Below are 24,782 nucleotides of genomic sequence, written 5' to 3' on the forward strand. Positions count from 1 at the left end.
TTTTCTTAACTATAAAAAAAGGATGGACTCGCCTGCATTGTGTTAGAAATATTTTGTAATAAAGAAAGGATGTAAAAATTGTTTATTATAAATGCATGAAAAAAAAATTCAAGACAGTGATGTCAAATTAGATAAAGTAATGATTCCTCTGCCCATTTGATATCCTGAATACATGAAGGTCAGTTTTCCCCAAACAGCCTTTTCTACTTGAAGACATTTTCTGTAAAATGTTCAACTTGCTAGCCTCAGTTTCCCATAATGTACAGTTCCAAACTTAATGTAAATATAAAAAGTGTCCTGCTTGGTTTCTGCAACTGTCACAAACTGAACTTTAAACCTTCATGTACCCTAAGTAAACAATACACATCATAGAGCTGCTCTATAAATAACAGTTCATATTTCCAGGAGTAAAATGTTAAATAAATGTAACTTTCATTCCCGTCAGAGAAGAACCTGTGCTACTGGCCCTATAAATACTTGATCTTTGTTAATTTTAAAATTCTTCATAACCGCAGTAGGCACCTTTAATGTGAGACAATTAATTAATAGCAGTCCTAGTAGCAACAATGTCTTCAGGTGGTCAGTGGAAGAAGAGCTCTTCACATATCTGCTTGGTGTCTTCTGGGGATGTTACTTCATGGCCTATTGTTCGGCTGTCAGTATAAATTTCAAAGTCATTTCCACCCTAGATGGAGATAAACAAGCATTATATGAGAGGAGAAGTGTGACGTCTGAAATACATAAACCTAAGGTCATGTCCCATTAGATAGCTTTTCCAGTGATTTTCATTCACATAATCTTGAATTGGAGGCAGCTGATGGCGCACTCCCATAAATCCAGTTGTGTAAGGTGACATGGCCAGTGACTGGCTGTGACAACATCAAATGGGTTTGATTTTGCCATTAGTCATAGTGGCAGGCTTAGTGTGCACCAGAGCTGACAATCAATGAATGCTCATCTGGGAGTACAGTGCATATAATGCAGCAACAAGGACTAAGAAATGGCAGGGTTTTGGACCTCACAATCGGAAGAAAAACTGTGTCTGATGTCTTGTGCTTTATGTATCTGTTTAAAAAGGCAACAATAAACTTGCTGTACTGTACCTGTTAACCCATCTTACAACCATTGCTTCGTCAGGCAGCCTGAAATCGATTGTCAGAAAAAGGATCAAACAAGACTGTGCTGGAAAGTCGCCATGCCATCACATAATTTGACATGCCCAGTGATTTTTCCAGTGGTTTAAACGGACATGGTCCCGTGATAAGATCAGTAACTGTGGTCAGTTAGTTTGACATGCCTTATGACTATAATGTGACATCAGCTAACTAGACCTATAAAGTGATGAAAATAAGACCATAAACCATCCACTTATTTTGGTGTAGTCAGTATTTTAATAACAAAAATATGATATAACGAATGTACGATGAAATCAAGTTTAAAAAAAAACCATAAGACAGGGTGGTGTCAAACTGAAACAATCAAATATCTCCTAGATGGTGACCTGATACTTTTAATCTGCTTTGGGTTTTGAAGTATTTTTAAATGTTCTAAAAATATACTTAGTTACTGAAAATAGATTTAACTCCATTACAATAATAATAAACTGGACGCTCCACACAGTGTCTACCCATGCTTTGATTTTGTGAACTCGCTTACTCTAATACATGGCTGTCATCACATTGACAATGCATTTTGTGTTTTCGTGTAGTGCACATAATAGTCAGGGTATTTGTTGCTAGTGTTTATTAACCAACTTTACGGTGTAGAAACTTTGAACATTGAACAACAACAACAAGTGGCTTTCATCATCGTCTAAAAATGATGTAATTATTCCACCATGTGACTACCTGGGCAGGTGCAAAAAACTTGAACAATCAAGATGAAAATGAAATACTGCTTTAACTGCACCTCTGAGAGTTGAAAGCAGCAAACCATACTACCAGATTATTAAAGTGAGCCACTGTGCAGTTCTGGGAGACTTTACAGCAGCATCTCCACTCTAGTAAAATCCTGAATTTCAGTTACGATAGCTGAAGCCCCAAAATGAAGAAAGCACAAAAGATAATGCGAGCAATTGGAAAGATTCAAATGCATATATAGTTGCTAGTTTTGTGCAATTTGCAGGCCCTCTTCTGGAAATCTCATACCTGCATGTTGTTGCTTTGCTTAAAACTAATATGAACGTACATATTATAACAATTTTGAACAGGGAAGAAAAACAGTTTCAGTATTTACCGGCTTGGTTTTGTCTCCAAAAAAATGAATCTTCTCAAATGCATCCTTCTCTAAAATGCCAAGGCAATATCTCTTGTCCCAGCCTTCTGGGAACACATCAAAACTTATCTGGCCACCTAGGAAACATGGACATTACAAGAAACAGTTAAGATAACTGCATCTTAAAGGATACAAATTAAATGAAGCTGAACTGTGAAGTGTTTATTTTTTTTATTTTCCATCTGTTCTTCACTTATCCCTGAAAACTGTCCACTCAACTGGTTTTGGTCAAAATTAGGTTTGTAGATAGGCAGGGACAGAGGGAAAAAAATGGCCAGCAAGGTATTTGTAATGGGGAAGTCACAGAGATACCCCACCTCATCTGTGGTATCCACAATTAACCCTACACCTGTTAGGCCGCATGCCCACTGCCTGCCAGTGACTGACTATGATTATATAAATGAAGGCCTACGAAAAATCAATGGAAAAGTAAAATTATGTGACAAAGCCTTTTATTCAGACACAGCAAACACAGTATTGAAAAATGCTGGTGAGAAATTTGAAAAAGGCACAAATATCAGGACTAATTCAACTTAGCCAATTTCAGCTGGTGGCCCTAACACAATGAGCGAGCAGCTCACTGCGCAATCCAAAAATGACGTCCACCTGAGCAGTAGCCATACTGGGTGTCTAATCTTTCAACGAGAAGTGTTGCTATCCATTCAGATTGTAGCTGGGGTAAATGCCACATCCATATGTAATTGTTTTGCTTCAGCATTAGGTACATATTAGTACATAAGAGCTTTTATGCTGAGGATTTCTACTGAGTAGATAAAATTTGTACCCATTTGTCTGCTTGATTATTGTGTACTTTGTTTGCCTTCTCAAAGTACATTAACAATAAATGTCTCAAGCAGTCAACACTGGTTTGGTCTGTGAAAGATATTACAGCCTGTCGCATGACAAACAGATAAATGGGAAGTAAAACCTCCATGACAGAACAATTGTGATTAATAAATTCTCTTCTCTATTAAAATTAAAATTGTTTATTTGTAAAGTCTGCTTTAGGTTTCTATATTTCCTGAAATATGCCACTCACTCGCCTTCACGCTACACTTAAAGCAACATGAAATGGTGTTGTCAAATGTGAATATGACTTGAAAATATTACAGTCGTGACTCTTTGAAGGCCTAAGAATTCAAACCGAATATGGCAGCAGTAACCAGCATGTGTGGGAGCTCTGCTCACAAACGTTCACAAGCTCCCTTAAGCATGCAAGTGCTCTGAAGTAATCGGGGAGTACCAGCTGATACGAATGTAGAGCAAGCCAAAAGTAAAAATGTCCCCTGTCAGCCAAGCAGAGTAGTAATAAGTACATCCTCTGAGGGAGTGAAGCTGAGGTCAACCTATGAATCATTGCTCCTGGGACACTTCATCCGAGTAATAACAAGGTCGATGAACCGAGTGAGATTTAAAGCGTGACGTCTCCAAATGAGAAATGAGCAGTGCAGCACATTCATTGTGCTGCTAGAAAAGATACAGCTGCCATAGTTAGATCTGCACTGGACTCACCTATGGAAAAGACGAGACCTCTCCCAGCAAACTCTTTCTGAAGAGCCGATACAAACTTTTCACGAATGTGTTGTTGCTGCAAAAACAGAAAGAAAATGGCTTGAGTAAATTGCATTTAAAATCTTGATTACTTTATTAAAGCTATTTCCACCAATGAAAGCTGACTGAATGACAGGCTTGTTTGTTTTATTTGTAGCTTTATTTTTTAATGACCAGACTTTCATAAATATTTTGCTTTTTATTTTGATTTTCTTCCTGTTGAATTCTGTAATCATTCCAGTTGCTCTTTACCAATTACAAAATTGCCAGGTTTGGAGATGGGGTATTGAGATCTAATGGGATTTATGATAACGGTGGGCCTTGTTAGCTCATTTATGGCGCTTTTCCACTGCATAGTACGGCACGACACGGTTCAGTTCAGCTCACTTTTGGGGGGTTTTCCACTAGGAACAGTACCTGGTCCTTTTTTTTAGTACCACCTCAGCCGAGGTTCCAAGCGCGCCGAACCGTTACCAAAACGTGACGTGTAAACTCTGCTGGTCACTGATTGGCCGGAGAAAATCGTCATTACTGCGTCACTGGCTATTCTTTTCTTTAAAGGTACACACACGCGGAAGTTTGTGTCCCGTCTCTCCATCGCTGGACGCAGTTTGTTGCATAAGTGGATGAATGTTTCTTCAGACATTCGAAAGTTCTCCAGCCACTGAGTGTTTGTAAAACCGGGAACAATCACATCCCACCACTCTGAAGCACGGTTAAATGTCCAAACAGATGGTCTGTTGCGGCGACTTTTTTGCAAAATGTGGAAGATCTGTAATATACAGAATCAGCATTTTAATGTTACACTGGCAGTTAAGTTCATTTTATGCTTTGCAACAGTGATAAAAGTTAGCTAGTGATGTGCTTTTTTTAGATGCTTACCCTCGCGCGTCGTCGAGCTAAAGTGTTGTCGTTGTCTGCGTGTTGTTGTAAAAGTTCCACGGTGTCACGGCAGTAGAGGCGGCGCAACTATAACGACACGTGAATAATCCCGCCCACTCTAAAGCGGTACTAAACTGCAGTCGAAACGCAAACCGAGCCGAACCAAAGTGAGCTGTACTGAACCGTGCTGTGCCGTACTGTGCAGTGGAAAAGCGCCTTAAAACAATTCTATTGAGAAGAGATCACGGAGACCAACATAACCATGTCCATGGTTCTTTGCATGAGGGCTTGAAGGATAAATACTCACTTTGTCAAGTTCAAAAAACTCCATCCTTTCTTCTTGACTGCAGTTTCTCCCTACTGGAGACACATTCAGCATGCCATTACGGAATTCGATAAAAGTGCCCCTGTGGAGAGAGAAACATCACAAGTGATTGTACATTATTTCCCTTTCTTATATGGGTTATTTGTATAAAGAATCACAAGTTACTTGATCCAGCATCCTTGGCAGGTACTCTGCCCTTCCATTCTGAAATTTGCTTACAGTAATTTGGGTTTGTGGTCTTGCGGGGCCAGACATGATTCTCAAATGTGGAGAACCTGTTAAATTTGTAGTGGAAAGCAATGAAATCATAAAAACCTGCCCTCAATTTCTCCTGTCCTTCCATTTTAAACCACTGTGGTTTCAGGGACAGAGCAAAAGAAACTGAAAAAAAGACTTGATGCTGAGAGAAAATAAAAAAAATAAATTGCTGTTATCCATTCATGGAGCTCAGTAGCACAAGGTTGCTGAAGCTTATTAATTAATCTTCATATTGTAATGAGCACTGCGACAATGCAGACAGACACACGCACACAGATCACCACAGCTTGGCACCAAGCATTTGAAAAATATGTCTGTCATTTTGACTGTTACATAACTATATTATATAACAACAGTGCAATAGAGTTTAGGTAAGCCTTGTGGCCTGGGTATATAGTATGTGTTAAAATGCAGCGGCTATATTCTGGCAGGGCTTTTCTGCATTTCCAAATAGGCAATCATTTTTAACTTCTTTTAATTATTTGTGTAGACTTAACAGTCAAAAGGTTGATGTTGTGCAGTCTTGTCAGTCCCACACCAAAGACTAATTTTGAAACTAGAAGCTGTAGCCATCAGATTTAAACTAAAAAACTGGATCTCTGGTTGGTTAACTGGCAGGAAACAAGCAGTACAGATAAGAGGAGAATGCTCTGCATGGAGCAGGGTCATCAGCAGAGTCTCTTGGGGTCTGTCTTTGGACCATTATTTTTCTGGCTTATATTAATGACATCGATTCTGGTATAGTTAGTCAACTTGCCAAATTCACAGATGATGTAAAAACTGGAGGGGTGGCAGGCACTGAGGAGGCAGCTAAAAGAATTCAAAATGACCTGGACAAGCGTCAGAACTGGGCGAACATACAGTTTAATGTAGAAAAGTGAAACAAAGGGGCAAAATGAATGTCAATTATAAATACAAGATGGGAGACACAGAGCTATAGGCAAGGCTCTCTGAAAAAGATTTAGGGTATATGTGGACACATTTTAGTTGACTAAGCAATAGTAGGGTGTTGTACTGTGTTAGCCATTATGAATGTACTGCAATCTCTGTTCACCATTTTCTTTCAGGTCTTAGTCCTTATGGATGTCTCTTTGGTCTTCTACAGACTTTATCAAAAGCGGTTTTGTCATATTCATGATACAGAAGCCCAAACTGCATCCAGTAGTCTGGCTGTGGCCTGTCGAGAGGATGTGTACACATGAGCCTACGCTCTTGTGAGGATGTCAGTCCTCCGCAGTTACTTTATTTGTAATCAACATTACATTTTGCCTGAAGAAGTTTGCATATTGTAATCTTTTTAGTTAGCCAATAAAAGGTGTCATTTTACTTGACTTCTCACTACAAAAGGCAAATAAAATGTCAGGTTTAATCATAAAACTGTTGAATTTAAGTCAAGAGATGTTGTTATGTTCAAACTATATTATGCACTCGTTAGACTGCATCTTGGAGTACCGTGTGCGGTTCTGGTCTCCCTGGTACAAGAAAGACAAAGCAGCACGTAAAACTGCTGAGGAGAGCAACCAAGTGCATCTCACAACTTAAGGATGAGTTCTACTGCGACAGACTCGGAGAATTGCACTTGTTTAGTCTCAAGCAGAGCAGACTGTGTGGGGACCTAATCTAGGTATTTAAAATCTTCAAAGTCATTAATAAAGTAGATACAACAACACTCTTTCAACTTAAGTGTAAATCACCAACTCCAACACTGAAATGTGCATCTCCTCTGCCTCTTTGTTATCCGCTTTCTTAACAGCAGTCCTTTAGCGGGAGTGTGACAGTTTACATTTTTCATGAATATAGCCGCCATTTCTTTCAAGCTTACATCGACTTCTACGAGGCACCTGCGACATGTTCTTCTTGTCTACCACTCATCCATTGAGGCCTTCAATTGCCACAGAAAGGTTTTTTCTTGCATCAGGTTATGTTTGTTTTTAATGTGCTCTCTACATATGCAACGCACATTTATGTGTTTAGCAGGATTTAATTAGGAGAATGTTTGACTGTAGATGGTTCATCGTAATCATAGGCTAGGTCAACAAGAGCACTGCTGCTCTTTGCAGTTTTCCACCTCCGCCCCTACTTTGAGAACCCAGCCACTTTCCTGAGGCATTGGATTGGTTTAGAAATGTGACACTCGGTGAGCCATCTAGTTGTTCCCACCCACTTTTAAGCAAAATTCACTCATGGTTGTCTCCAGCCGTATATACTGTATGTGTAGCTGCAGTCAAACTAGTGATGTCCCAGCAGGTACCCCAATTAAGAGCTGGACATTAGAGCGACAGTGGAGGCTGTTTAATTGCCTTGGTTTGGACCAAAGGATGTGGTGCTTTTTCTTTACCCTTGAAGTAGGACCTCCCAATTATTTGTACACGGTTACCATGAGCTGCTTACCTCTTCCTGGGCAGCTTAATCTGTGCCATGTAATTCAGACAGTAGTTTATAAACTCCTGAAGTAGGTCTTCCCCGAGGTGAGCCTGGATATTCTACAAGAGGCAAAAGAAACAAAAAAGTTCACATAACACCTACATCACCACGCACGACAGTTCAAAGTGCTCATCAAGTTACATCTCCTCACTCCTGGAGTCCTGCTGTCAAGTGAAGCGAGTCACTCAGCGAGTCCGCCAGGCAGATTAAACCTTCAACGTTGTGCTTTACATTCATTATGATGATCTGTTTGCGAATGTTTCTTGTATATTGATGCTCAGCTTCCATCATATGGTTTAGTGCCTTGTCTATGTGCTCCTCCAGTTATTCTTAGAAAATATGATTTATGAGTACATAGAAAACAGAAAGCTGGCATGCAAGAATCATAAATCTGAAAGAAATGTATTTACAAGCAAGTCATCTAGCAAACAAAATCAAATTATAAACTCAGTCTGGTTAACAGTGTGTCATAAAAGCCAAGGTTTCCTTTTTCATCCACTGACTAAGCAGCGCGCGGTGTTATGTTAACTGTGACGAGTTTATTCTGCAATACAGACGTCAGGAAGTGTGGCTCAAAAGGAACTTCTTACGCAAGGCAGCCCAGAGCTCCTGGAGCCCTTATCCGGTCACTGTGTAGATTTTTCACATCCTCCCTGTGTCTGCACGGTTTGAGCCTGTAACGTTAAAATATGATAAAGACAAGCAGCTGTCGATTGTTTACGCAATTGAGAATTCTATCGATTATTACATCAGTTAATCGGGTAAGAAATACTTTTGCTTTATTAAAGGGCAAATGTAAATATACATGAAAAAATGTTAGGTTTCTTAAAATGAACAGCTTACTGAGTTCCTTTTTAGAAAAATCAATACTTTTACTGCTTAAATTGCATACAAAAATTATCTGTCAAAACTAAATTAACTTGGGTACCATATTACGAAATGGGCTTTAAGGCCTGAAATGCAAAAACAACCAAAAAAATAATAAAAACATTTCAAAGTACTTTAAGAGAAGGCATATCTAAAACTAATCCATAAATTATTAATAATAATAATACATAAAAATGTACTTTAAAGTTGTTTAAGTTAACTTTTCAGAACTACAGATGTCAACCTCTCCACAGCCTTGGATGGCTTTGTGACATTTGTATGAGGCAGGATCTGGTGTGTGTGTGACTAACGTAAAACAACATGAAAAAGCTCAGGCGTTCACAAACTGACTGACTGCAGCATTATACTCTCTAACTTAAGGATGTCATAACTAACCACCACATTGATTTACGTTCAGTCATTACATATGGCCAGAATTAAAACATACATTCTTTATGAGCCTTCAACTCAACTAGAAATTATATTGCTTTACATTAAATCCTAACGTTATCTTGCGTCAGGTCCAGTTTGTGGACTGAATGTTTTCTGCGGAGATGTGTTGTGCTATTGTGGTCAGCTAATTATTATTTTTTTTTACAATGTATGCACAAAAACGCACTGTATCTGGTTTTTTGATTTTTTTTTTTCCAGCTTGAAATGATCCCAAACTTTGGATGCTTTGTCGTTTTCTCTGGCCCATCTGTTTTCTTTGCCCTTGACTGTTTTCTCCAACTTTGTCCAATTTGCAGTCCACAACATCAAATCACGTCACGTATCCACAGCATTGAGCGACAATAATAATTATCTGTGCGAAACACATTGAGCTCACCGACCTGTAGTTATATGGATTAAATGAAGCTTCATTTTTAGTAATGGAGCTGCTCAAGTTTCTCAAGGAATCATTTCAGCCAGGGATGATGAACAGTGGGATCAGTGAATGAGGACAAGTGCATGAGTGAGGATGGAGCCAGCTTTGTTTCCACTGCTGCCACGATACAATCCACCTTTGGATTCACAGAATGAGCGAACGAATGAGCGAGTTGTGCAGAAAACTGGGCATGGCTATTCCAGGCTTGTTGAAGGTAATGAGTCTGGGAAAGTCCAGAATGTCTGTAAGTAGTATAGTGCTTGGTACCCTGAGTCAGGGCCACTGAACCTGACCAGTCAGAGCTGTAGTTTTGGACCGTGCAGTGCCGCTGTAAACTTAGGATAAAATAGCACGCAGTCACACAGAATCCCTGTTCTCCTATATGTAGACACTTGTTTCTTGGGTTAACTTCTGCACTCACAAAAACTTTATTTCAGTTGTAAAACTGGTGGCATTGTGGTGTGGAATGTGAAAGAAGATACTAATACTTCTGGACGGCCTGGGGCCTCATGTATAAGGCCGTGCGTAGAACTCGCACTATAATATGGCGTAAGCACAAAAGCCGAAATGTGCTTACGCACAGAAAAATCCAGATGCAGGAATCTGTGCGTACTCCAACTTCCACGTTCTTCCACTACAAAAATTCCAATCAGTGTGAAAAGTAACGCTCGTGCACGCGTTTTATGTAACGCCCCAACTCCTCCCAGAATTATGCCTCTTTGAATATGCAAATCAATATAAATCGCCCTTAAGCGCAGCCTTCTGTGAAAAGTCAATGGGAAAAGCACGGGGGGAAACATAAGAATTTCAGCGAATACCAAGTGGAGGCAAAGGAAAAACATACTATTTGTTCAAATAAACCATGGTATAATCAACAAAAGGAAGCTGATCGAGTGACATAGCGTGTTGGAGAAACTTGAAAGCTCACGTTCACAAAATCGTACAGTGCCGGAAATAAAAAAGAAGTCACATATCAAAGTCGCTGTGAAAAGGTGAGTTGTAGCCCACTGTCTGAGTGTCATATGAAAGCTTATTGGGGTACAGAGAAAAAAAAGGCACACAGTGGGGAAAAAGCACGAAATGTCAACTTCAGTCTCAACATTTCCACTTTAATCACGTAGTTTATTTTGTCATTAAAGTAGAACATCATAAACTTCATCTTAAAATCGTTTAATTAACCAGTTTCTCAAATCACATCGTCATTAAAGTAGCACGTTAAATGCTTTGTTTTGTATTTGATCTTCTATGTGCTCTGTGTGTGTGAATCACTACTTGCTTCTTAAACCGGCTCTCTTCCTCCAACTGGACACAGAATCCATTACATTCGTGATATTACAGCTCTCTGAATAACTAAAATACTGAGATGTATACGTGATGTCATTTTTATGATGATAGTTAAAGCACGTTATTAAACATGTGTTTCACTTCGATGAAATAATTTATTGCAGCAGTACACAGGGGCGGCTCTAGGCTTGTGGTGGCACTGGCCAGAGGAAGAATCGGTGGCTCCTTCGCCGCCCGTCAATAAGGTAGCTTATCACGGTGGATGGCCACGTCCGTTGCAGACACTGCATAGCTGCCTCGTGCTCATGACACAAGCATTTAACTTTTGCCGAAGTTTGTCGCTGCGTTTTTAGCTGTGTTGTTATTTTCTCTTTCTGTTTTATATTCAATATATATTGGCGTAGCCGTCACTGCAGTCAGTGCTTTTCTTTCCCCAAGTAACCGATCGCCACACAATCAGCTCTGTAATAGACGTTAAGCCATCTGTAAGCTTAGCGCCGATTCTTCAAAACGCGTTTAAAGAACATTGAAATATCTTCGTAGTACATGTTTAATTATTCTATCCTTCACGACACTCCCAGTGAAGAATATAGATTATTTAAATGAAGTTAAAGTTTTATGTGTATAATTTAACAAACATATTTTGCTGCATTTCACCTTAAAAATGATATCGTCATCATATGTAAATACGCGCTTTATAAAGTGGCTCAGGTTGTGAGATATTATAACTATAGTGCAAGTTTACAGTGGGGTGATTGTACTTATAAGTACAAACCGTTCTACAAGGAGCACTTGATTGACTGCATTTAAAGTTCTTGGGATGAAACTGTTTCTGAACCGCGAGGTCCGTACAGAAAAAGGCTTTAAAACGTTTTGCCGTGGCTGAGACAGCTTGTCCTTAAAGCTGTATACCGATAATTCTCTTTCCGATCAGTTGCTGCTGTGATTCACACTCAGATACAGTGATATAAATACTCTGAGTGGTGCAGTGAGAGTAATATGGAAAAAGATGATCCGCTGTGGCAACTCCTAACGGGAGGAGCTGAAAGAGGAAGAAGAAGAAGGAGAAGTGAGAGCTAAAGCAGTTATGGTATTTGGAATACTATGGCTGCTCCCTGGACCATTATATTGTTACAAGTTAATTACAATCAGATGCATTACACTAATAAACAATATGCGGTTAGTTTCGGTGTATTTATAAAGCCGCGTCAGGAAAATAAGGAGTAACCACACAGGAACAGTAGCACTGCTTTGGCGCTGGGTGCCGCCAGTCTGCAAAACTGAGCGGAGAGCTTGCGTACGACAAGGCATGAGGTACCGTGGAAAAGTGCGTGGCTTTACGCCAAGTGTAGGTTATATACATCGCGATTTGAACGTGGAAAAGTTCTTACGCAACATTTCTGTGCGTACGCACCGTTTATACATGAGGCCCCTGGTGTTTGAATCTCATGTCTGATATGTCTTTGTGGTTCTTACATGCTCTCCTTTTGTCTGTGTGGGTTTACCTTTGTCTATTTTGTTTCCTAAAAGATGCACACATTACGGTAACAGTTATCTATAAATGATCTCTGTGTGTGTGGGAACCAACACACACTCCTGCCTTGTGCTTGAAGCTTCTCAGATAGGTTCCAGCAAAACCACAAACTGAAACACGTTTTAAAATGGGATGTGATTTTTGTGTGAATTCCCCCATGTAAACTCCTCCCTGAGGTTAATGTTTCTATAAATTACAAATACCTTTCTATTTTTCTGCCATTGCCAACCCACGTCTTCCACACTAATCTCCCCAGCATGTGTAGCTTAGTCAATACGCATCAGCCGATGTGAGGCTCCAGTTGTGTCAGCACCCAGCCAGTTTCAAGCCAGCTGACTGTCCCACCATTTTTACAAAAAAACGTGTATTTTAATCACAGTGGCAATTTACTAACCTGAACAGAGAGCAGTTTGCCGTCTTTGTAAGCCACTAGGCCATTTTCGGCAAACACGTAATCCATTTTGTCCACCACTAATAACAGGGGAGAAAAAAAAATGGAGAGAGAATGCACATGAATATTAGTTGTTTTTTATGCATAGAGCTTCATTTAAATAGCAAAGAATGAGCAAAATGCCGATTTGTGACCGAGCTTGACTTGTTATCTGGCCCTGATACCTCTTTTAAGGGGGGGAGAGGGGAAAAAAAAAAGGTATATGCATTAACTAATAGAGAAAGAGGGAGGAGAACATAGAAACAGGCAAAGTGAGATCTGCAGCGACATCCATCCATTTTCTATGTTGCTTATTGAGTGGTGAGCCCACATGGCAACTCCATGTGGCATTCTGGGCAGAGTCTGAGCTATGTGGGTTAAGCAGACGCTCCCCAGCAAAGCATCCAATGCAATGTTCTCGAGATTTGACAACGTTCCAGATGGTTACATATAACCTTCACCAACAAACTGCACCAGGAGATATTGTTTGATTTGAAAACTATCATGACAGTCATTTATGGATTGTTCTTTTTCTGTCCCAGGCCCCCAAAACCAATTCATCATGCGTAAATCTGTCCAGAGTGCCCATCATCACACGACATTGCTTCACAAGCAGCTGTGGTTTTGCAGACCGTGGTGGTAAGACAGGAGCTAAGACCTCAGGTTTAAATTGGTAGGTCAGTCTGTCTAAATCCCAAAATAAGTCTCCAGGACTCATTTTCTGTGAAATTGGAAAGAGCAATATGGGACATCTTGGAGTAGAACAGCTGTTTTTTTCTGATTAGGAGGAACGTAATTAATAAATGAATTACGTTTATACAGGTATAGTGATTTTCTAACCTACTCTTAGCGGTTTAGGCAATGCCTAGCGTCAAACTAGATGATGCGACGGCAGTACTTGTGCCAGTACAATCTCCACACATTAGCTATTAGGTGGTCAAGGGGTAACACAGATAGCTTGTGGCCAATTTAACACCTAACTCATTTTGAAAGCTCTTTTATGACTTGCAAAGATTCGGGACCTCAGTTTTATGCCTCATCTGAAGAATGGCACACTTTTTTATAGTGTCCCTATCACTGCACTGGGGCATTAAGATCCACTCCAAACCACAGCGTAATTGATCCCTGCTGGCTTCACCAGCATCTCCTTCATGCACTAACCTAAGCTTTCCTGGTTATTTGACGATCCAAGTACCACTACCATGACCAACACCAAGGTAAGTGGAATGAAAGTAATGATTTATGATAATAAGAAGAAAACCAGCACTAAATCGATGTGAACACAGGCTGTGCAAACCACCTCCAGACAGACAGTGCCCAGGCTGATAACCCTGGTGAGATGGCAGTGCCAAGTGCTCTGCGGCTGTTCTGTCTGCCCAGCGCCCCGAGGCATTATATAATCCATTACTTCATATGCCTCAATCAGCTTTAAGTGCAGCACATCAGCCTGTCCAAGGAAAAACTGCGTTTCCTTCTACATGAATTCTTGTTCCATTTCACTGATCTCCTGAGCCCTTGTTACTCAGCGTTTGTATCTGTGACCCGTACGGCTGTCTCTAACTAAAGACCTTTTTATACTGCAGTTCAGTGATGTTAGCAAAGTCATCCAGGGTCTATAGATGAGCACTGCAGCTGCTGATCATCAAGTACTCCATTGTCTGCTCTCACGGTGTTCAAATGACTTGATAAGCAGCTTCTCTCTCCCCCACATTAGGCTCCCAGATCCTGCTTTTTCCAGTCTATTTTTGACTCCTTTTCCTCCTCCACCTCCCTGCCTGGTGAGGCTGAACTGACTTGACATTTATTTCCACTCCCTGTCTGGTTTCTTTTTGGAACCTTTACAATTCACTCCCTCCACTTTTCTAGTGCTTCTTTATAATGAATCTCATAATACTGTATGAACAGTAGGGGGCGCTTTCATTGTCCAAAACCTCCACATGGCATCAGAGACTGGAAGTAGCAATATTAAGAGCTGCTTGTTAAACGCTTTGGGATGGTAGTCCATATCCCCTTGGAGCTGAGCAGAGATTGAGGCACTTTGAGGTTGGTGTGCCTCTGTGCTGCCATTTTATACACCAAAGTTCATTTGGGAATCTTTTGAAGGGACTTTAAAGTAAAATGGCTGGAGTCACAAGTCATATACAGTGGTGTGAAAAACTATTTGCCCCCTTCCTGATTTCTTATTCTTTTGCATGTTTGTCACACAAAATGTTTCTGATCATCAAACACATTTAACCATTAGTCAAATATAACACAAGTTAAAAAAAAAAAGCAGTTTTTAAATGATGTTTTTTTATTATTTAGGGAGAAAAAATCCAAACCTACATGGCCCTGTGTGAAAAGTAATTGCCCCTGAACCTAATAACTGGTTGGGCCACCCTTAGCAGCAATAACTGCAATCAAGCGCTTTGATAAGTTGCAATGAGTCTTTACAGCTCTGGAGGAATTTTGGCCCACTCATCTTTGCAGAATTGTTGTAATTCAGCTTTATTTGAGGGTTTTCTAGCATGAACCGCCTTTTTAAGGTCATGCCATAGCATCTCAATTGGATTCAGGTCAGGACTTTGACTAGGCCACTCCAAAGTCTTCATTTTGTTTTTCTTCAGCCATTCAGAGGTGGATTTGCTGGTGTGTTTTGGGTCATTGTCCTGTTGCAGCACCCAAGATCGCTTCAGCTTGAGTTGATGAACAGATGGCGGACATTCTCCTTCAGGATTTTTGGTAGACAGTAGAATTCATGGTTCCATCTGATCACAGCAAGCCTTCCAGGTCCTGAAGCAGCAAAACAACCCTAGACCATCACAATACCACCCCATATTTTACTGTTGGTATGATGTTCTTTTTCTGAAATGCTGTGTTCCTTTTACGCCAGATGTAACGGGACATTTGCCTTCCAAAAAGTTCAACTTTTGTCTCATCAGTCCACAAGGTATTTCCCCAAAAGTCTTGGCAATCATTGAGATGTTTCTTAGCAAAATTGAGACGAGCCCTAATGTTCTTTTGCTTAACAGTGGTTTGCGTCTTGGAAATCTGCCATGCAGGCCGTTTTGCCCAGTCTCTTTCTTATGGTGGAGTCGTGAACACTGACCTTAATTGAGGCAAGTGAGGCCTGCAGTTCTTTAGACGTTGTCCTGGAGTCTTTTGTGACCTCTCGGATGAGTCGTCTCTGCGCTCTTGGGGTAATTTTGGTCGGCCGGCCACTCCTGGGAAGGTTCACCACTGTTCCATGTTTTTGCCATTTGTGGATAATGGCTCTCACTGTGGTTCACTGGGGTCCCAAAGCTTTAGAAATGGCTTTATAACCTTTACCAGACTGATAGATCTCAATTACTTCTGTTCTCATTTGTTCCTGAATTTCTTTGGATCTTGGCATGATGTCTAGCTTTTGAGGTGCTTTTGGTCTACTTCTCTGTGTCAGGCAGCTCCTATTTAAGTGATTTCTTGATTGAAACAGGTGTGGCAGTAATCAGGAAATTGAACTCAGGTGTGATACACCACAGTTAGGTGATTTTTTAACTAGGGGGCAATTACTTTTTCACACAGGGCCATGTAGGTTTGGATTTTTTTCTCCCTAAATAATTAAAACCATCATTTAAAAACTGCATTTTGTGTTTACTTGTGTTATATTTGACTAATGGTTAAATGTGTTTGATGATCAGAAACATTGTGTGTGACAAACATGCAAAAGAATAAGAAATCAGGAAGGGGGCAAATAGTTTTTCACACCACTGTAACTGCAGAGGACTGACATCCTCACAGGCCACAGACAGACTACTGGATGCAGTTTGGGCCTCTGTATCATGAATATGACAAAACAGCTTTCGGTAAAGTCTGGAGAAGACCAAAGAGACATCCAGAAGGACTAACACCTGAGAGAAAAGGGTGAACGTAGAAAACAAGAATTCCCAACAGTGGAAGGATGTTTACCGTGGTAGATTTTCTATTCAAACAAGAAATAACAGCAAGTTACATTGACTGATGACTCTAAGCTGGTCCCATATAGGTGTACCTTAAAAAGGACTGGCGTCCTTACCTTTTGCTCAGTCTTTCCAAATTGGCTTCTATCCAGTCTGTGAAGTATCCTCTGGTAATTCGGAAGTAGCGTTATTGCTCTAAAGCTGTCTGAATATGGAAATCTTACTCAGTTACTATGGAACATGCAATAAACTAAATGTGGAGAATGTTATCATGCACGATATTCATATCTGAAGTCAAATCATATCATACAATATTCAAATATAACAAATGCACTTTGACACTTTGTGTGCAATGGTAAAGTTGCTGTCTCTTCATTCAGATTGAGGTATTGTGGACCAACCTGCTACAGCACCACCCTTCTTCAGACGGAGCTGCAGCTTTCTTTAGTGAAGTGTACAAAATGCAGAAGAAAGCCTTCTCAAGGCAAAAGCGGGCTAAAATAACAAAGAAATGCCTCCATGACGACGTTTCCCCGAATTCATAATTGAGCACACTATAGCGAGCACGAAGGTGGCACACTTTGCCCAACAGTTCAGCGCCTCTCCCAGTTTTGATTTTCAGGCCTTGCAGGGGTCTAGAGGGTTTGGTTGGTGGTTCGTCACCCCAAGGATGTCTGTATTTCACACCTTCCAACCCTGAACTAGATTAAGCAGGTTCAGGAAGTGGATGAAGGCTGTGCAGCTGATGAAGAGGAAGGACGTCAGTTGCTAGATCTGTTAATACGACTCTTCAAAAAATAAAAACGGCAGCAGATATGTACCCGTGTGCCAGCAAGGTCTATATTAATAAAACGTACCATTTTCTCCAAGCTGCTCTTTGATTTTTTCCAAGTCTGATCCACCCACAACTCCAACCTTCACTTTCTGTCTTAACCTCTGAAGAAATTCTTCCATTTCAGGGATGGCTTTCTGTCAGGAGAGAACAGATGGTAGACTCAGTATGGCCTAAAGACTCGATTCTCTATTTTAAAGGGACATGCCTCTCATGAGTGTGCTAAGAATCAGTGTAACCCATTAATCATTACTCTAAAGAATCCTTCTTTGCATGATTCAGGAACTTATGTCTTAGCTGCATATGCAAGTGGTCATGAAGGACTCTTTCAAATTAAGGTCAAGACACCTGCTCCCTCTCCTCTGTCCCCTTTCCTACTTAGTTTTTGACACTGCATCCATGCGAGGAAAAACCCTAGTCCAGGCTTTGAATCTAACCACCTTAACAAGCGTTCTCAGTAGAAACTGGTTATGGAGACCAGAATAGATGGTTACTTATATTATAACCAGCAGCGTTTCCTTAATTTTACTAGAAATGCTATAGAAGGTATTCATGAACAATTAGATCATACCTCCCTAATGACTTGGCAAAATCGTTTACTTGCTGAGAAGGTGGAGTATGTGCTATGTTTGGTGATGCTTGTTGTACATATATCCCTAATAATACTGCACCTGATGGGTCCATTACTCGAGCACTAGCCAGCCTAACATCTCTTTCCAATGAACTTGCCACTAACTCAGGCATTTCTGACCCTTGGGATCGATGGTTCATGTCCACCTTTGGGTCATGGGGCCAAAGGCTAAAATCAGTATTTATTTCTTTGGCAGTAGTATTCATTGTCCTTTTACTTATCGGATGTTGCATTGGCTATATAATATCCAAATATTTCACTGCTTCTATAGCCAAGGCCTATATGCTACGAGGAACATATGCTCCAAATTGCCTCTTCAGTTTCCTCATCCCTTTCCCCTCTCCTCCTCCTTCCCCATCCCTTACCTCCACCTTCTGCTTTGTCATGCCCAGATTGATAAAAGGGGAATGTGGAAAAATAAAAATCAGTTATTGATCAAATCTGGTGTGTGCGTGACAAGGGCCACGAAGAGGAGCTTCTGTTTTCTGTAAAAACAAATTTGTAACAATAAATTCATTTGGGCACAAAAGTGTACCATCAGCATATTGGCATGCTTTTCAGAGAGCGACTCTTTTAGACTCATCATTGGGGAAATGACTTCAGTTTAACATTCAATACCATCATCCCTCAGAACCTGACCAGAACGCTGAAACGACTGGGCTCCAGTGCTTCCCTTTGGAACTGGTTTTGGACTTTGTTGTAGGAAGACCACACACAGCCCACATTGGCAAGAACATCTCCAGGACCATAATGCTGAATACTAAAGGGGGGTGCACGCTCAGCCCACTTCTGTTCACCGTACTAACTCATGACTGCACTGCGATGTACAGCTCCATCAGCACCATCAAGTTTGTGATGACATGATGGCAGCGAGTCTGATCAGTAATGATGATGAAACAAAGTACACAGTGGAGCAACAACCTGTCTCACAATGTTGATAAGATGAACAAGATGATCGTGGACTTGAGGAAGAACCACCCTGCCCACACTCCACTTATTGCATCCAGAGTCCTGTGGCAGAGCGAGTGAAAAAGCACCAAATATCTTGAAGCGCACGTGACATGGCCTACCAATACCTCCCTCCTTGACCAAGAAATCACAGCAGCGACTCGCCTTTCTGCGCCATCTGAAGAGGACAAGCCTTCCATCACATTCCTTGTGGGCACCACTGGAAGTGTCCCGACCAGCTGCATCACTGTCTGCTATGGGATTGCAAATCCATAGGGCGGATGGTGCACACTGGGACTTCTCTCCCTCCCATCATGGACATGTTCACAAAGCACTGCATCCATGAGGCCTCCAGCATTGTGAGGGATAAGTCCGACCCACCCCTCCACAATCTTTTTAACCAGCTTTCATCTGGCAGAAGGCATTGGAGTCTGTGGACCAACACTGCCAGACTGGACAACAGTTCTTCCCAGAGGGCAGTCAGGCTTCGAAACACAATGCCACCCCCTGTCCTTGCGTGTGCACCCTTCTCTAATTACTCTTCTGTTCTATGTTCCTGGTCCATTGTACATCTCCCATCATCACTGATTGCAGTTGGCCAACATGATGTCGATTTATAAGGATGTCGTTTCTTGTTCTACATTCCCTTCTTATGTAAAAACACCCACCCTCTGTGCTGTTACACTGTAGTATTTATTGCCTGAATTATGCACTGTGGCCCAAGGAAACGTCATTTCCTACCACTGTATAAATGTGCCAAAGTATATGTATGGGTGCTATGACAACAAAGCCCACCTGACCCGACTTACAATTGTACCACATCAAGTAGAAAACCATCAGAGCAAGGCACACTAATAACCAATATTTATATTATTTAGCCCCTTACTGTCAACGGTACCTCCCGGGCTGCTTTACAGGTGCCCATCTACTGTACTGCTGTTTATTCTGAACATCTGATGTGCACGAAAAGTTAAATGACTCGGTCAGGGCCACAGAAACGGCAGCTTTGTGATTTGCTCTTCATTTCCTGCCCACTCAGATCTTGATTAACCCTTTAAGCTCAGCCCCGTTATTTCGGAGCCGCCGGTGGGACCAAAAAAATAACGCAAAATTTCAAAAAAACCTGAAAAAAAAAATCATTCATTTACTCAGGTCTATGATTAACTGTCAGTGCTGTATTACTTGCCCAATACTTTTTCTGTCTCTCTCTCTTTCCTCAAAGATGATCCTATTGCTGCATTACAGCAAAACCTGCCACCCCATCCGTCTCGAGCGTCCCGATTCAATTGCATACAATTTGACGGACACACCATTATCTAGTAAATGAGGGGGGTGCTTCAGCTTTCAAATGACACCACATTCCATCCGGTTTTCCACTTTATATAATTTTAGAAATGTTTTTGTTAACGCTTGTTGAATCTTGCAACTATTGGTGTTGCAATTTGGATACACAAGTTCAATTTTTAACTAACTATATACATATGTTCTGACAAAATAAGAAAAATGATATACGAGGCCATGACTTTTCAATGATGGATATGTACGTCAGGGGTGTCAAACTCCAGAGGCCTCATGTATAAACGGTGCGTACGCACATAAATGTTGCGTATGAATGTTTCTGCGTTCAAATCGCGATGTATAAAACCTAAACCTGCCGTAAAGCTACGCACATTTCAGGGTACCTCATACCCTGGCATACGCAAGTTCTCCGTTCGGTTTTGCAGACTGGCGGCACCCAGCGTCAAAGCAGTGCTACTGTTCCTGTGTGGTTTATGTTTCTTTTTCAGATTCACAGCCCTGACGCGGCCTTATAAATAAACTAAGAAACAATAGGCGGTTAATTTCATTGTAAGGCATCTGATTGTAATTAACCAGTAACAATATAATGGTCCACAGAATGGTCAAACTATTCCAAATACCATAACTGCTTTAGTGTTGTTACTCTCACTTCTACTTCTTCTTTCAGCTGCTCCCGATAGGAGTTGCCACAGCGGGTTATCTTTTTCCATATTACTCTCACTGCACCACTCGGAGTATTTATTTCACTGTATCTGAGTGTGAATCACAGCAGCTGATCAGAAAGAGAATTATCGGTATACAGCATCAAGCACACGCTGCCTCAGCCATTCGCTATTTGAACTGCTCTCATGTGACAAATGCTTCAGAGCCTTTCCTGTTCGGACCTCGCGGTTCAGCAAGAGTTTCATCCCAAGAACTCTAAACGCACTCCATCAGTCCATCAAGTGCTCCTTGTAGAACTGTTTGTACCTATAAATACAATCACCTCACTGTAAACTTGCACTGCAGTTATAATATCGCACAACTCGAGCCACTTTATAAAGCGTGTATTTACATATGATGACGATATCATTTTAAAGATGAAATGCAGCAAAATATGTTTATTATATTATACAGATAAAACTTTAACTCCATTTAAATAATCCGTATTGTTAATAATTAAACATGTGAGGACACGGTGCCGCAGTGCTAGCGAGGAGTTGGCGCTCTGTTCACAGATTGTTCCTGCCTCACACTGTATTCCTACTGGGACTGGCGTGACACTGGAAGGATAGAATAATTAAACACGTACTATGAAGATATTTCAATGTTCCTTGAAAGTTTTGAAGAATCGGCGTTCTAAGCTTACAGATGACTTTACGTCCATTACAGAGACGATTGTGTGGCGATTGGGAGGTTAGTATGTTTGAAAAAGACAGTACTTCTGTAATAAAACATTTCATCGCAGGTTACACATGGTGCAGCAGGCACCTTCTGTCGAGACATGAACAATCACTGCGCCACCGTGTTCCCATGTTTAATAACGTGCTTTAACTCCTATCATCATGAAAATGATATCAAGTATACATCACAGTATTTTAATTATTCAGAGAGCTGTAATTTCACGAATGGAATGGATTTTGTGTCCTGATGGACGAAGAGAAAGCCCATTTAAGAAGCACATAGTGATTCACACCTATGGCGCACAAAGAAGATCAAATACAAAACAAAGCATTTAACGTGCTGCTTTACTTATGATGGGATTTGAGAAACTAGTAAATGAAACGATTTTAAGATGAAGTTTATGATGTTCTGCTTTAATGACAAAATAAACTACCTGATTAAAGTGGAAAATTCGAGATTGAAGTTGACATTTCGTGCTTTTTCCCCACTGTGTGCCTTTTTTTCCTCTGTACCCTAATAAGCTTTCAAATGACACTCAGATGGTGGGCTACGACGCTTTGATATCTGACAACTTCTTTTTTATTTCCGGCACTGTGCGACTTTGTGAACGTGAGCTTTCAAGTTTCTCCGACACGCTATGTCACTCGATCAACTTCCTTTTCTTGATTATACCACGGTTTAAACCAACAAATAGTACTTTTTTTCTTTGCCTCCACTTGGTATTCGCTGAAATTCTTATATTTCCCCCCGTGCTTTTGCCATTGCCTTTTCACAGAAGGCTGATCTTAAGGGCTATTTATATTGATTTGTATATTCAAAGAGGCGTAATTCTGGGAGGAGTTGGGGCGTTACATAAAGTGCGTGCACGAGCGTTACTTTTCACGCTGACTGGGATTTATGTAGCGGAAGAACGTGGAAGTTGGCGAACGCACAGATTTATGCATCTGGATTTTTCTGTGCGGCTTTTGCGCTTACGCCATGTTATAGTGCGAGTTCTACACACGGCGTTATACATGAGGCCTCTGGTCTGGAGGGCCACAGTGGCTGCAGGTTTTCATTCTGACCCTTTTCCTAATCAGCAACCAGTTTTCACTGTTAATTAACTCCTTTTCCCTTCATTGTAATAGCCCTGTTTTTAAGGATTCGGTCCTCTGAATTGATTCCTTTCTTCATTAAATGGCAGCCAAACAGAAATGTGACGTGAAACGAGCCAACAGATGAGCAGCTAAATTGGGTCTTCAAACTTCATCCAATTTCACCGATCTCTTAATGAGAAGCCGATTCTTGCTGTTAATTTAACCAGTTATTTAATTCCACGGCCTATTGCTGTTCTCATTCTGCCACAGCAGACATTTCCAAAACTGTTGATTTTCTGTTTTTTCTAAGAACACCATCAAGATGTTTTGGTGACCTGAGAGACCGGCCTCACCGAGATCTTCACCTTTCTTTATTTTCAAATATTGTGTGATGGGCACAGGTGAGCTGGTCATGTGGTGGCTTGTTTTGTGTTTGGCTGCTAATTAAGGAAAAAGAAACAACTAAGGGGCCGGAGTCGAGTGACTTAAAACTAAAGAAAGTTTAAGAAAGTTAATTAGCAGCAAAAACTGGCCACTAATTAAGAAGATGGTTAGAATGAAAACCTGCCGCCACTGCAGCCCTCCAGGCTCGGAGTTCGACATCCCTGAAGTACGTGATGGGTACTTATTTGAAAACAGTAAAAGCAGGGAAAAATAATTCTTTTTTGTACTACTTGAAAAATGTAAAATTAAGCTAATTACTTGTAGATATTTTACATTCTTTTACTGGGTGTTATGACACTTTTAGAATGTCTGGAAGCTCATTCCAGCACCTCTGTAAATAAGAATAACATTCAAAGGGCATTCCTTGGCAAAATCGTTACTGAATTTTACAACTTTGTAACATATGTGTACAACATAAACAATTTGTACAAATTATGTATTTTTAGGGGAAGAACACACGAATGTGGAGTGAATTTATAGATGATGAAGTTATAGCTAGTTAAATCAAAGTGGCAGAAAACGGCCGAAAATGAGGTCGAGTTTAAAGTTTTGCAAGGCATCATTTAAAGACGTGCACAAAAGTTTGGCTTTTGAAAAACTTTACTTCATACTGAGAGAAAGGAAGAAATCGGCTGATGCAATTAAAGTGAAAAACTCGTCGGACTGAACTTACTGGTTTAAAAGAATTAAACTGACCACCGGAGGGCGCCCAAGGACATTCTTGTTACTATCGAAACAGCGACCCCAAAGTAAAAACATTCATTGAACAAATGTGAAGAAAAAAGTCAAGCAAAATGACACCTTTTATTGGCTAACTAAAAAGATTACAATATGCAATCTTTCGAGGCAACTCAGGTCCCTTCTTCAGGCAAGATGTAATCAAGAAACTGAAGAAATGTGACAAACATAAACCAGGATGGAACCAGAATGCAAAAGCTGTCATTTGTTGACGGAAAATGACAACTTGAATACAAATGTCACCATTAACAATTCCACTTTTCATTCAGCCGTACCAACTCCGTACAATGCACTTAAGATACAACAGTAATAATATGATGCCGTCATATAAACACAAGTAAAAATGAAAAGTGAAATCTCGACAGTGCATAAATAATACCAGCCTATTCACAGCTGCAAACGCACGCCTTCCGTAATTATTTTTAAGCTTCTCGAACTGCCTACCTGTCGAGCTGCAGTCAGCGTGCCATCAACATCAAACAAGCACAACGTTTTTGCATCCACGGCCGGCACCGACATTTTTATTGCACTGGGAAACAACACTAGATAAAGGTTAAGTTGCTCTCATTCAATTGACAAGACTGTCGTTCAACTCGAAGTATGCCATCGGTCCCGGCACGCACACGTCAGTGTAAACTGCATGCTGGGATTTGCAGTTCGCGCTAAGCCGTGCCGTACAGCAGACGTCCAAAGTTCATCTGCAGTTAAATGACTACAATATCCAGAGGACATTGCTACTACAGAAGAGGCACTTCATTCATTTAAACATAAAAATGAATTGTTAAAGAAATGCACTCACATTTTTTTCCTAATTAAA

At 40.7% G+C, this 24,782-nt stretch overlaps 1 protein-coding gene across 1 annotated transcript; it reads right to left on the minus strand.

Moving 5' to 3' along the window:
* Positions 1–49: 49 nt before the first annotated feature.
* Positions 50–24,598, minus strand: pmm2 (phosphomannomutase 2). Its single transcript, XM_039774080.1, has 8 exons — positions 24,410–24,598; positions 17,472–17,583; positions 12,662–12,738; positions 7,682–7,773; positions 5,015–5,114; positions 3,787–3,862; positions 2,236–2,351; positions 50–685 (listed from the first exon to the last, which is right to left on the minus strand). The coding sequence occupies exons 1-8, from the start codon at positions 24,482–24,484 to the stop codon at positions 581–583; spliced, it is 753 nt and encodes a 250-aa protein (XP_039630014.1). The 5' UTR covers positions 24,485–24,598; the 3' UTR covers positions 50–580.
* Positions 24,599–24,782: the final 184 nt, after the last annotated feature.

The sequence above is a fragment of the Polypterus senegalus genome, chromosome 13 (genome assembly GCF_016835505.1).
Source record: "Polypterus senegalus isolate Bchr_013 chromosome 13, ASM1683550v1, whole genome shotgun sequence".
NCBI classification, from domain to species: domain Eukaryota; kingdom Metazoa; phylum Chordata; class Cladistia; order Polypteriformes; family Polypteridae; genus Polypterus; species Polypterus senegalus.